We start from the raw sequence: 13,916 nt of genomic DNA on the forward strand, positions 1-13,916 counted from the left end.
AGCCTGCATTGAGGAGCAGAACTCAACTCAATCCATTTGCTATAGGGTGCTGCTGTTTCCAAACATACACCACGGTGTTGCGGATCAAGAAGAACCGCTCAAGGTGCTTGTAGACAGCAGAAGGGTCGCAGCATCACGTAAGGTGAGCATTTAAACCCAGCGCCCGACATTCTCAGAAGTCACAACATAGAAGCAAGGAAAAGACTACATCTAGGACAATGCCATTGGCTGTAACACGACATAAATGACGCCTTCTTAAAGCTTCAGTTGCACTTAATGGTCGGTTGGTTTTGAGTTGAGGAAAAAGGTGAACCCCCAAAAGCCGCATACACCGAGTCATCGGCAGAGGGCTCAGCGATCTATGAGTGCAGATGTTTCCCTGTAAACGTGTGTGCACATGGCATGTTTGGGGGTGGCAACAAGAAGATAATCATCTTACATTTTGTGTTTTTGCTTCGTTTATTGCATGCCTTAGAGGACAGCAGTTCTCTTAAGAGGCCCATAGAACTTGGCCTTCTCCTCTGATGTCTGGAAGCGGCCGTGTCCAAACTTGGAAGACGTATCGATGAACTTGAGGTGGATGTTCTCAAGAGCCCTACGAGAAGTGCGAGGCACAAGGGTCTTCCTTAAGGTGATGGGTCTCTTCTTGCTGCCCACGATGCATCCCTTGATCATGATGAAGTCGCTGCGGACTTCACCGTAATGGGGGAAGCCGCCCATCGGGGTAATGCGCTTCTCCGTAAGATCTGCATCGGTGGAGCCATTGCGAGGATCGTTGCCGCTGCCAATGCGGTACACCTTCTTGTTCATCTCTGTGCGATGGAAATAACCCTTCTGACCGTGGCGAGGCACTTGGAACTGCACACGAGCAGGGTGCCAAGCACCAATACAAGCCACCTTACGCAGACCTCTGTGGGTCTTTCGAGGCAGACGTGTCACACCGAAACGAGACACAACACCCTTTACTCCATGACCCTTAGTCACACCAATCACGTCCAACATCTCATCTTGCTGGAAGACGGCGCTAATCGGGATGGGAGACTCGAACATCTTTGTCACGAAGTCCACCTGGTAACACACAAAACCCGGCAAACCCACGAAAGAATACGTGAAAAGAAACGGACAAAAAGATGGAGCTAAAGGGGAGAAACTCGCAAAAGAAGCCCACGGGGAAAGAACAAGCAAAAACAGGCACAACGTCATTCAACCCCCGGAGAAGAGCACGACACGCCTGCTTGCTACTACGAGGAACAAGGCGTGCGCAAGTATCCCCCCTGCAACAGATAATGTGGTTTGATTACTTTTTGTTATAATTACCTTATCGGCGACACTTCCTCCGTTGACTTGGATCTCCATAATGTGAGCCTTGCGGAGGCCAGTAGGGGTCTTGCTGGGTTGGGTGTGGCAGATAGCACGGACGACAGAGCAGTGCTGCTTGATGGTGTCGATCTCCGCCTGCATCTTGTTGTTTTCTGCGTATTTTCTGGAGTATCTGGTGAAGGCCTTCTTCTTGCTCTTGTACCAGTTTTTGTAGAAGCGCCTGCGGCACTCCTCGCTTAAGTGGCCTGCCCATACGCTCGACAGAGCCCTCAAACCCCTAGGAGTCTCAATGTAACCAACAACGCCAACGCAGATCATAGGGGGGGACTCAACGATGGTGACGGCCTCCACGACCTCCTTCTTGTGCAGCTCTGCATGCAATAAACAAACAAGCTTGAAGGGTCAACTGACAAAAGGCTAGGGAAACATGAAACAATCACAAGCTAATGAGAAAAGGACTGACTATACAGAAAAATGGTACTTCCATGGTTTTTCTCAGGATCAGCCCCGCATAAGCGAGTCAGGTTTCATCGAGCAGTACAATTAAATTGCATGCTTAAGATGAAACCAGTAGCCCAAGACTAGGAATATGGAAGCCTGCATTGAGGAGCAGAACTCAACTCAATCCATTTGCTATAGGGTGCTGCTGTTTTCAAACATACACCACGGTGCTGCGGATCAAGAAGAACCGCTCAAGGTGCTTGTAGACAGCAGAAGGGTCGCAGCATCACGTAAGGTGAGCATTTAAACCCAGCGCCCAAGGTTGTGGAGCGAATCAGAAATTCAAGATACACTGCAACTGTGCCGTGCAGACTTAAAAGGAAGAGAGCAACTGCACATATTATATATTTATCCTTAGATGTCAAAGGAATAAACTTACTTGATCCTGGACGCTCCACCTCGCGGACGATGTGGGTCATGCCAGCCTTGTAGCCCATGAAGGCTGTCAAATGAGGCGGCTTGGAGGGGTCATCCTTGGGGAAAGCCTTTACTGCACATAAAGCAAACACAACAGAGAAACACTGGTGATATTTCCTATCCAGTCCATGCCCGCCGCTGTACCACTCCCTGATGATGAATAACGCCTCTGAAAAAGATATAGAGCATGCAGCTCCCCGTTTCCAAATAGCCGCAAATGGATAATACATCAAGCTACAGCTGCTCAAAATACGTTCAAGAGAGAAAATCCAGCTAAATTAAGCCGCAAAATAAACCCCTTAAATGCTGTGGCTCAGTGCCCCCCCGTCGTGCGTGCTGAGTTATCGCCCGTGGGGCCTCTCCTCAGCAAATACAACATATCGAATAAGAACTACGGCATATAATTGTAAACCCAGCAAACAATCAATAATATGCAATGAACAGGGTGCCCCCCGAGATCATCACATATTTGCCTACCTTTTCCCCTATGGCGGCGGCAGCGCTTCCTTGGGCAGAAGCCCAAAGAGCCGTGGCGTGGCCGTTCAAATTTCCTATGCGACATTTTTCATGAAAAACGGAAGTCGAAATTCACAAAATGCCGCAAAAGTCTTTAGGCTTCGCCCCACATGCCTCTCACTTCTTACCAGCGCGCCGGGTGCAGCAGCAGCAGCAGCAGACGGCCGCAGCGGCCCCCCACAGCCCCGTCGCTGCTGCAGCGCCCTATGTTCGCAGACAGCAACACCCAGCAGCGCCTGCATGCATCTGTGGTATGTTGGATTGAAGGAGATGTTGGCGACTAATTTAAAAGAATATATTTAGGGCTGAAAAAAAATGTTAAAACGGTTTCTTCTTTTCCGCGCAAATACCTCCCCTAGCCCAATGCTGCACACCATAGGCCGAATGTGCGTTCTTTGCCCTTCCCTACAAGCTTCTTCGTACTTTTTCAAGCATCTTAGGCAGTTGAAAAAACGGCTAGGCCCAAATTAACCTAAAGCTGCTGGTGCTCAGCTAGTGCCCTATTAAATGAGCACCAGCAGCCGGAGAACCCTCATTGGTGAATATGCCTTACGAACCAGGTTATCCAGAGTTAAGTAGTCTAGCATACTCTCGAAGGAATTTGCTAATGCACCTGAGGTTGGCGCATAAACGGATGCAATGCAGTAGTAGGAAAGCTGCATGCAAATCGGCAGCGTACAGCTACTCACAATGCTTCCAGCCTACAGTGACTGCGTAACGCTTGCCGGTAAGATTGCACCATATCGAGGGATTGTATGGAGTTTCAGCAGAGCCAAAATACTTAAGTACGGAATTTCATGAGGTATCTGAAATATATCGCTAGTCTCCAACCACGCAGGTTTCAACAACTAAATCGGGAGGTACGGCGGCATGCCATGAGTTGCTGCACACCTTGCTGCAACACAGGGTGTAAAACAGCCCCTCATACAAGCACAAGAAAGCCTTCTTTTCTGTATGAGTGATCAATGTAGGCCGTTGCTGCGAATTTCTGCCGGTGTATCGTTTGTCTACTAGAACGGGGTAAGGGTGCAGGTTGGGGACTTCGAGAACTTAACGAACTTCCGATTATCCTCTTAACCGTCCCAGGATATCGACACTTGTAGGATGATGGAACCTTCACTTTAGATGTATAGAAAAGCATTGATTAGAAGATAAAAAGCAAGGGGAACAAGCCACCCGATGGCGGAGTTCTTCAGTCTTTCTCATCCTCCTTGGCAAAGGTTGTCAATCTGGTGAAATACAGTTTCCTGACTGACACAAAATTGACTTCTGTTAGTTAGAGCGGCAACCCACAATGTAATCGCAATATATAAAATAAAAATTACATAGCAGGTGCTAGCCTTCTCTAGTATTCGGGGGTCTTGGGCACAGCAGAACAAGCGCATGGAGGTATCAGGGAAGCGGAAACATGATGTGCTTGTGATGCACCTTGTTGCTGCAACTAAACAAATATGCGGGACAGCAGCATTCAAGTACAGCTGAGCATTCTCTGTTTCATGTAGACAACTGTAGGGGGCTTCTATTTGTGTGTTTGTTGGGTACTAAGGGATAGTAGGCGTTCACGAGCCCTACGACGAAGTTTTACGTGCTACCATGAGCTCAACAGAGGACAAGTTCGAAGGGGTATACAGTCATAATACTTAGACGAATTGTTCCCCTGAAACAGCTGGTCTTCCTCCCGTTTTTTCGGAGACCTCTGATCACCGACATAAAAGGCAGAGGCGCGTCTCATTTAGGTGGTGGCCTATCAGTAGCAACGCGTGCTGCTGTAACTTCTCCTACAACTTCACGTGTAACAGCCCCCATGCCCCCCTTTTTATGGGTTAACTAACAACACGGTGAAGTTGATACTAGTTGAAGTTGATACATGCGATTCTACTGTAGAACAGGCTGACTGCCGACAGCCAAGCAAGGACAGATAGTTTCTTAGTGAAATATCTACCAACTTAATACATATTATGCAACAAACGTGAACAACATCTCGGATCCAAGCACGAGAGGTTCTTAAGTAGCCACTTAACCAAACGCTTTCTCATACACGGGACTCCAGTAAACAGACACTAGACCAGTCACCTGTGCGTGCATTAAGGGACTTGTATGCATCAATGGCAGGAGTTCACTGCTGTGCTGCATGCAGCATAATTATGTTTAGCGTTATCAAGCAGAAGCAACACGCGCTGCTGTAACTTCCCCTACAAGGCAACCTCACGATTTGAGGTGCGAGACTACAGACTACACCTCAACTGAGAATTAGCTATATCACTTACCTAACTAACCTGTTGCAACCAACACTGCAGCAAGACTCGTTTGCTGTTTCTCTCCTGCAGCAAGACTCGCTAAGTGTTTGCTGTTTCTCTCCTGCAGCAAGACTCGCTAAGTGTTTGCTGTTTCTCTCCCCACAAAGCGACTATAACTTCGAGATTCATCATTATTACAACACTGCGCGAACAAGTCGTAGGAAACGACGTCACAACGGGGTCAACTTTACGGAGTTTAACGAGAAATCTGCATGCGCTACCGCTTCCACAGGGCCTTTTGTTCGCCATGGGCCAGTCTAAGTTGCAGTTGAAAACGTTAAAGGCAGACGTTCTCCCTCTGTACAGCAGAAGGGATTACAGTGAAGGCAACTGTGAAGAAATTTCCCCCCATCCCCCGCAGAACAAAACAAACAAACATGCCTTAGGCATGAAAATTCGCAGGGAGCTGAGTATGCCCCTGCTGCATAAACAGCCGCCCCTTAACAGAACTTATGTTGGTTGAATGGAAGAAAGAAGGGGTTTCCTAGGAGTCTGCCGCATGCAGTGCTTCTCTTTGGCACATGCATGGCCTAAGGCGACTCTTCTTGCATCTACTTATGTTTCCTCTTGCAGCAATGCCTCTATGGGCTTGCATATACCATCCAGGTGTACAAAGATGTCTCTCGAAACAGCGTCACTCAGCATCAGCCCATCGGGCGCATGTAGCACCAGCCGGCAGCTAATGCTAATATTGGCGCTGCAGCGGTGTCTATTTAGCATGTGAAGAAGCCGCATTGCCTTTGCTGCCACTGCTGTAGGGGATTCACTTGCTAATATCCTCAACCTCCACTGCCCTTCCGTCTCCGTCTTAAGCAAGTCAGCCACTTCCTCCCTTAGCTCCTTATACAATGCGGCGCATGCAGCCCCAAAGGGTTGATGGATAATACTGTCGGAAGGGCTGTTGGGGCCCTGAGAGGAAAGCTGCGGATTAGGGTGCACGTACACCCGGATTTCCGCCACTTCAGGGCGACGCAGGTAGTCAGCAGCACCCGACAACACCGCAGGAAGCACCTGCCGCAGCAGCAGCAATACCCCATTTCCGTCACTTGTTGCTACTGTTGTTGCACCTGTCATCACACCTGCATCTGCTGAAGTTGCTGCTGAATATTCAGCTGTCTGGCAGTCCGCAACAGCCGCGCTGCAGCGCAGCAATTCCTCCATTGTTGCTGATGGCTGCAGCAAAATCCTCACTGCATTTTGAACCTCAGCAGCTCGTGCTGCTGGGTCTTGAATTCGTGCTGCTGCCGCTGCTGCTGCTGCTTTAGTGAGGGCGAGAAGATGCATTAAATTAACACCCTCGGAGGTGCGGAGACTAAGCATCAGCAGCTCCTGCATTCGCGTATATGCCCACCCCGTAAGGCCCGTTGTGCACTTACCATGAGCCCGCAGCCCTGCATGCATGTCTTCTTGTGCTGCTGCTCGCTGCACTAGTGCCTTGTAAGAAGGCAAGCTGAGGCACAAACACCAATACTAGCCAAACAAAGTGATGCAGCAAAGTGAAGCAGTAGAAGCAAGTGCAGCATAACGTAGCATCGAATTCTAAGGGGGATTTTAATTAAGGTGTATTACATGCTTGCGTTGAACATGTCTAATTAACGACGCACTTTTGGGGGTTTGTTTGTCTTTGGCCTCTTACAAAGGAAGATGCACCCATGCCAAACCCAAAGAACGTCCCACCGCCCCAGTACATCTGAGAGTGTCTGCACCTGCTGCTGCTGCTGCTGTTGCTGCTGTTGCTGTTGCTGCTTGGCCGTGACGTGTGCTCAGCTCTCTCTCCGTCTGAAGAAGAAATACCGTAGCAATCGGCATGCACGCAACACGGCATGTTTAGGTGTATAAGCAGCAGTGCATGTGCATTCATGAGTATGGGTACATGCGTACAACAAATAAGAAGATTCCCCTGGTAAAAAGTCACTTAAAAAGGAAACATAGCGCAGGCATGCCCCACTCGAGAGCTATCTTCTGCTGGTGCTGCTGCTTCTGCTACTGCTTCTTGTTCTGCTGCTGCGGCCATCTGCGACAGAAAAAGGCGGGGATGTGTACACTGCAGCACCTGAGGTAGACGGATAGCGAAGAGCGAAAGACGAAACTTCGTAATGTTCATAGCCTCGCTGCTGAAGGAACCTGCAAGCAATTGAGAAGAAGATCCATCGTGCTGCTGGTGGTTGCATGCGCCATGGCATATCCTTAAGCACATCTTAACTTTGCTGCTGCGTCATCTGCTGCAGCATTCGCTGCAGCACTAGCTGCAGCAGCTTACCGAGAAGCAGCGGTGAGGACAGCTGCTGAGGTGTCTGCATCAGGGAGCGACTTTGGAGGCCTTCGATAGAAACGAGAACCTTCATCAAGCTTCAGCGCATTCAGCAAAGACACAAGGCAGAAGCAGTGCATCACCTTGTTGCTGCAGTGCATGCAGCAGAGGTATTAGCAGCAACAACTAATCTCGTTGTTGCTGCTGCACCCGCTGCTGCCTCTGCTGCCGCAGCTGCGTTTACAACGTCTGGTGCTACAAGGAGCTCCGTCCATCGCTGCTGCTGCTTCCTCACTAACTGCAGCAGAAGCAGCAGCAGCAGCAACAGCAGCAGGGCGCATGCTGGCCTTACTTGGAGCTCGTATAAAGATATATGACCAACACAAAGACGCGTCATCAGCCCTAGCTCTCGCAGCAACTGCTGCTGTGTCTGTACACTAAAAATTATATCAACAGAAGTCCGATGAAGCAAACCATAGCGACGCAGCAAACGCAGCGCATGCAGGCTGTCCCGACTGTGGCTAGGCACCATGCTGCTGCTGGTGCTGCTGCTGCAGCTGCTGTTGCTGTCGCTGCCGTTCTCGCAGCTGCTGCCACTGCTGCTGTTGCTGCAGCCGCTGCTGCTGGTGCTTCTGCTGTTCGCGATGCTTGCCGGGTACCTGCCCAGGATTTTGAGAGTTGGTTCATGGAGTGTCTGTACACCTAACGAGAAACGGTTGATTCCAAGATATAAATACTGCTGCAGTCGCTCTTCGTCCAGTGTACCTGCAGCAGCAGCAGCAGCAGGGGAAGCTAAACAGCAGCGTCTCGAGCAAACATGCATTTAAGGACAGGCGCAGCTTCAAACGTTTCATGCTTACCTGGGTATATCTCAATTGACACCTCAGGCTGTTTTTCCTGCTGCCGTTGCTGCTGTTGTTGCTGCCGCCGTAGGGCGCCTTGTGTAGACTTAGGAAGGTTCCCCCGTAGCGCGTCATGCAGCAACAGCTGCTGCTGCAGCAGCTGCTGCAGATCAGCCTCAAATGCTTTAATTTGGTGCAGCAGCTGCTGCAGCATATCTGGTGGCATCAAGGACGGCGTTCCCCCGCCGAAGTAGACAGAGCGCAGCAGCCGGCTTCTTCCTGTTGCTCCAGCAGCAGCAGCTGGTGCTGTAGCAGTAGCCGGCATTGGCGCAACAACACATTTGCTGCCTGACGTGTTGGCAACTGCTGCTGGGAACAGGACACGTACAAGTGCTTCCTGCACATCAGGTAGAAGTAGTGCCGTTTGCCGGTGCTGCTGCTGCTGCTGAATCTGCTCACCTTGCTGCTGCTGTTGCAGTAGCTGCTTCAGCTGCTGCACGCGTTGTGTGTGAGGTTTTAAGAACGCCTCAAATTCTGCTGCCATCTCCCGCTGAACCAGCGGAAGATATCCTTCTGCTGCTGCTGCTGCTGCTGTTCTGCTGCTGCTGGGCAGCAGCACAATGGGAAATGCGCAGAAATGACATCGGCGCAGGCAAAACGGCAGGTGTATGTATACACTAAACTCGTGCGCACTCATCAAATCCAGGGTAGCATTGCTGCTGCTGCTGTTGTCGTTGCTGCTGCTGTTGTTGTTGCTACAGCTGTTGTATGTGCTGGTGGCGCTGTGGGAGTTGTTGTTGCTGCTGCTGCCGCTGCTGGCCTCTGAATCTGGCTTCTCCAGAAAGGCAGAATTCGCGTGCCGTTGCTTGTGTTGTTGTTTCTGCTGCTGCTGGTGGTGAAAGCACTTGGTAGGAAGGGGCCGCTGCAGAGGATTGAAGACATTGGAAAGATTTGGGCATTTTTCGCTCTCCCCGATAAGAGGTACGTTTGAAATAACACGTTTAAAGGGATTAGTAGCAGGAGAAGCCGCAGCAGCGGCACGCAGCGGGCTGCTGTGCTGATGCTGCCGTTGCTGCAGCAGCAGCAGGAAGCTGCAATTGCCTGTATTGTTGCATACACCCTTTTGGCGCAAACACTGCAGCAACTTAGGCGGAGAGGAAACCCTAGCCTGCAAGAAGAAAAGGTTTAAAGAGGGAACAGCAGCATGCATCTGCTTGCTGCTGCTAGCAGCAGGGGGAAGAATAAGAAAGCCCCAAGAACAAGATGGAAAGAACAGCAGCAACGAACACAAAAACAAAGAAAAGGGAAGGAAAAACGACACAAAGAAAAACAGACTAAGAGGCGTCCTCATAGGAAAGAGGCGCATTACGCAGCAATAATAGGCTCTTAGTGAATGCCTTCCTGTTCAATAAAGGCGGTTTCGGGTTCAGCGTTTAGGTCCGAGCTGCTCGTCTTCCCTCATTTTGCCGTCTTCTCAAGTAACAGCAACTCTTAAGGTATAAATGACCTTTAAAATGGCATATTTATGAATGATGCTATAAGCAACAATGGGCAATGCTTATACGCAGAAGGAAGAAAGAAGAGAAAATAAAGACAGTGTTCCCTCCTCTCGTTGTGCAACGGGGGAAAGGGGAAATTAAGATTCCCTTTGAAGGCTTTTTTGTTTTAATTTAGCAGCTAAAACACATACAAGCAAACAAAAAATGCCAATAAAAGTAAAGAAAAAGCAAAAATACTTAAAATGGGTCATCAAATGTGCTGCTAAGCAGCGAAGACGACTCGGCGGCCCGATCCCGTTCTAATGACGCATACCGGCTTATTTTGAATTAAATCTTCCATAATGTTGATTTGAAACAATAAAAAGCAACACGATAAATGATATTTCCTCAAAGGTTTAACCTAAATGTCTAAACTTTACGCGAAAACGCAGATGCATTTCAATTGTTTGTAGCTTAGTAGTCGGTTACTGTTGTTCTACTTGTCTGTGTTGTTCTGTTCGCCTCTATAACCATTTTTATTGAATTATAGTGTATTTAGTTTAAATTTAAACTCGTTTGTATCAATCTAAATAAAGTAACACCGTTACGATGAGGATATTTTAGGGACTCAGTCGCCTCTGCATAAGGAGAATGAACATCCAGGCTCGAGCCTAGCGAGAGGGATGGTTATTCTCCGCGTTGTTCTGTAGAGTGAAAATACAACAAAAATTGAAATAATGAACTAAAATCGATTTTTGATGACTCATTTCTCGTAAAAATGCATTTTAACCGCCATTTTGCATTGGAAGCAACAGATAGGCAGGCGATGAAGCCATCTACCGATATCCTTCCCTTCTTAGATGCACAAAATGCAAATAATAATGAGACAAAAACAAACAACTCATGCAGTAGAGGCAGTATTTCAAGAAAGCTAAAGATGTATTAAATGCTGCATTGCTACTCAGATGGGGAAGAACTAAAACCTATAAAATCATATGAGTGTTTATAACAAGAAACACTACAAGATGGTCGACCTGCAGCTGCTGCCGATGCAGCAGAATGGAGAAGAAAGATTAACCTCCAAATCGCCTCTGTACGCTGAACAGCTCGGCAGAGAAGCTGCAGCAACAGCAACAGCAGCGAAATGCAGAAAAACTTGTGGCATGTTCTGCCCAATACATTCGACTGATACCTACTTTCATCCTTCCTGGTGTTACTCACCACTAAGAAAATACTATACCCTAAACCCTAAACCTCGCTAAGCCGTTTAGAAAAGCCAGTAAGGGCCGCAGAAGGAACATTAAGCACTAGAAGAAAAGAGACATATAATAACATTTATCTTCGCTGCTCTTTTTACCTTCTTGTATTGTTACATTAGAACAAATACAATTATGGCAACAAGGACATTATTATGACAGACCAAGCAAATAGAAAGAAAGAAAAAGCCCACAGACAGTCCTCAACGCTGCTGCTGCTGCTGCTGCCAATGCTGCTGCAAGTGCCGCTGCTGCTGCTGCTGATTTGCAGCTGAGGCCTCCTCACAGCTCTAATGAAAGCAGCGGCAGGCTCTGATGAAAGATGCAGAAGCAACAGTTGCAGCAGTAGCAGCTGCAACAGCAGCAGCTGCTGCTGCTGCTCTTGCAGCAGCAGCCAGCAGCAACTTCTGCTGCACTTGTTGGTCACTAGCGGAGGTGGGTGCCAGTAGCTACCCCAAGTTTGACTCTATAAAGCTTCAAAACTATAAACCCTAAACCCTAGACCCTAGATACACCACAAACTAGGGTTTAGTGCTTAGTACGGCCTGCCATAACCCCTGCCAGCTCCCCCACGGCCTCTATAAAGCGGCCTGAAGCCACCGCCGCCTCGACCTCTGCAGACATACAAGCAAACCCTTAGCCCTAAACCCTAAACCTTGCCCGAACACTACAGCCCTAAATCCTTGCCACAACTTGAACTGAGACGAGATGGCTGCGACTGCAAGCGCCGCCTTACGGTTTACTGGTGTACGGTTTAGGGTTTACGGCATATAAAAGGGCTAAGGGTTTAAGCATCTCCTTACCTTCCTCGGAAAGGAATGGCACCCCGAGGTCTCCACGCGCCACCTCTACCGCGAGACATCCCTGGAATGTTCTTTCTCTTCGAAACAACCTGTACATGCACCCAAACCCTAAATCCTAAACCCTAAACCATTGACCCGAGCCATAAGCCTAAACCCTCTTCCTAACTGCTGTAAGCTCACTTTTATTTGTCTGTCCTTCAAAGTCGAATCGGACAGCAGCACCGCGTGCTGAGCAGCAAGCTCGGAGCCGAACTCAATGTAAGCATATCCTGCAGCAGCAGCAGCAGCAACAACAGCAGCACCTGTTCAAGCCAGCCAAGCCAAACACCGTAAACGTGCAAGCAACAGCCACAGCGACAGCAACACCCGAGCACCAATAAAAGCACCACCAGCGGAAAGAAACAGCAGCACCAGGGAAGCAGCAGCCGCTATGAGCAGCAGCATCAGCAGCAGCAGCAGCGGACCCTTGGGGTGTCCTGTGAACTTGTCGACCATAATTGTAATTCTATTGATTGGTCCGCAACCTTTAAAATGTTCCTGCAAATCTGCAGGAGTCGCCGAGTAGTCCACCTGCATACCGCAGAGGCAGCATCAGGGGCAGCAACACCAGCACACACGAAAAAAAGTCAATCACCCCAACCGCTAGAAGGTGCAACCCAGGTAGCACGAACCCGAGCAGTATACGCACAGAAGGAAGCAGCAGCAGCTACTGCTGCTTCCATTGTTGCTCCTACTAGTGCTGTTGCTGCTGCTGTTATTGCACAGGCCTTACATTTCCAACGTAAACAGACCGTTTATCTGCATCGTTTGCTGCAGCAGCAGCAGCTGCTGCTGCTGCTCCGTCTGCTGCTCCTCCTTCTCCCGGCTGCAGCAGTGACCCGAACTCCGCATCTTCCTGCAAATCCTGAAGTGCGTATACAGCAGTAGCAACAGAAGCAGCACAAACTACCATGAGAGCAGCATGCATACGAGTTCATACGCTCTACACACCTGACCCTCAACTGTGTAGGAACACAGCCCAAAGCCTAGCAAGGGTTTAGGGTTTAGGGCTTTTAGTCATCTCTCACCTGCAGCTTCTGCAGCTCAGCCCATTCCTGATCAAAACCCGAAACCACCGCTTCTGTTCACAAACCCCACACTCTAAACCCTAAACCCTAGACCACCAGCTAGGTGCTTGGGTGGGTTGGCACTCGTAGGCACAAGTGGGGTAGCAGCGGCAACAGCGGAAGCAGCAATAGCAGCAGCATTGTCTTACCTGAACTCTTGCTGTCCGCTGAAACCGGATCGGATTTCTGGGCAGGGGCTGCTGCTGGTGCTGCTGCTGGTGGTGCTGCTGCTGCTGGAGCCGGAGCTGCTGCTGGCGCTGTCGATGCAGGTGCCGCTGCTGTAGCGGGTGTTGCTGCCGCTGGTGAGGTTGGGGTAGAGGCGGGAGCAGCTGGTGCTGCTGCTGCAGCGGGTGCGGGCGCTGTTGCTGTTGCCGACTCCATCGTTATACGATGCTGGTGCTGCTGCTGTTGCTGCCGCCGTCAAGACAATCTACGCCGCCTACGAGCAGTAGTCCCTGCTACTACGGCTCCTCTGTGCTTTGTTGGGCGCTGCTGCTGCAGCTGCTGCTAATGCCGCTGCTGCTGCCGCTGCTGTTTCTGTATTGGTGTCCTGTGAGCTGCTCATACAAGCAGCTGTTGAATTTTAATTTTAAGGGAACGCCCCAACACAAACTGTGATTGAAGGGAGGGGGGCAGCAGCGCATGCAGCGGCAAACCCTAAACCCCAAACCCCAAACCCTAAACCCTCAGCAGCACCACGAATGCATACACTTGCTATATCAGACAGCAGCAAAGGATTTATGCTGCTGCACAAAAAGAATTGGGGAGCTGGAAGTGCCGAAATCTTCCCAATAGCGGCAGCAGCATGAGCAGCGGCTGCTGCTGCTGCTGCTGCTGCTGCTGGTGCTGCGGCGGCGGCGTTCAAGGCACTGTCGAGCAGCAGCAGCCGCAGCAGCAGCAGCGCCGATCTTCTTGACTCATTGTGTTGTATTTCATGTACTTCCTAAGTTGTAAGCTTTAATGTTTTGCTATTACTGTTGTTGCTGTTGTTGCTGCTGTTAGGTGTTTACAGGCTTTGCTTCACCAAGGGGGCCAGCAGCAGCAATCTGCAGTGACCCTCCTCACAGGAGTTGTCGCTGCTGCTGCTGTTGTTGCTGTTCTTTGTGCAGCATTTCATCGACAGCTTTGA

General features: G+C 49.7%; 3 protein-coding genes across 3 annotated transcripts; all 3 read right to left on the reverse strand.

Annotated features, from left to right (window-relative positions):
• Window positions 1-471: 471 nt before the first annotated feature.
• On the reverse strand, window positions 472-2,800 carry EMWEY_00027360 (60S ribosomal protein L3, putative; the record flags this gene model as incomplete). The annotated part of the gene is made up of 4 exons (XM_013481277.1): window positions 472-1,068; window positions 1,318-1,691; window positions 2,201-2,311; window positions 2,716-2,800. 4 exons carry the CDS (start codon window positions 2,798-2,800, stop codon window positions 472-474), a joined length of 1,167 nt encoding a protein of 388 aa, XP_013336731.1.
• A 2,806-nt stretch (window positions 2,801-5,606) lies between these two features.
• EMWEY_00027370 (radical SAM domain containing protein, putative) lies at window positions 5,607-8,688 on the reverse strand (the record flags this gene model as incomplete). The annotated part of the gene is made up of 5 exons (XM_013481278.1): window positions 5,607-6,501; window positions 6,688-6,830; window positions 7,000-7,065; window positions 7,655-8,004; window positions 8,163-8,688. The coding sequence occupies 5 exons, from the start codon at window positions 8,686-8,688 to the stop codon at window positions 5,607-5,609; spliced, it is 1,980 nt and encodes a 659-aa protein (XP_013336732.1).
• Window positions 8,689-11,406: 2,718 nt separating this feature from the next.
• EMWEY_00027380 (RNA-binding protein, putative) lies at window positions 11,407-13,168 on the reverse strand (the record flags this gene model as incomplete). Its single annotated transcript, XM_013481279.1, has 7 exons — window positions 11,407-11,492; window positions 11,704-11,770; window positions 11,904-11,983; window positions 12,146-12,251; window positions 12,454-12,585; window positions 12,749-12,801; window positions 12,937-13,168. 7 exons carry the CDS (start codon window positions 13,166-13,168, stop codon window positions 11,407-11,409), a joined length of 756 nt encoding a protein of 251 aa, XP_013336733.1.
• Between the last annotated feature and the right edge of the window lie 748 nt (window positions 13,169-13,916).

The sequence above is a fragment of the Eimeria maxima genome, genomic scaffold (assembly GCF_000499605.1).
Source record: "Eimeria maxima Weybridge genomic scaffold, Emw_scaff303, whole genome shotgun sequence".
NCBI lineage: Eukaryota > Apicomplexa > Conoidasida > Eucoccidiorida > Eimeriidae > Eimeria > Eimeria maxima.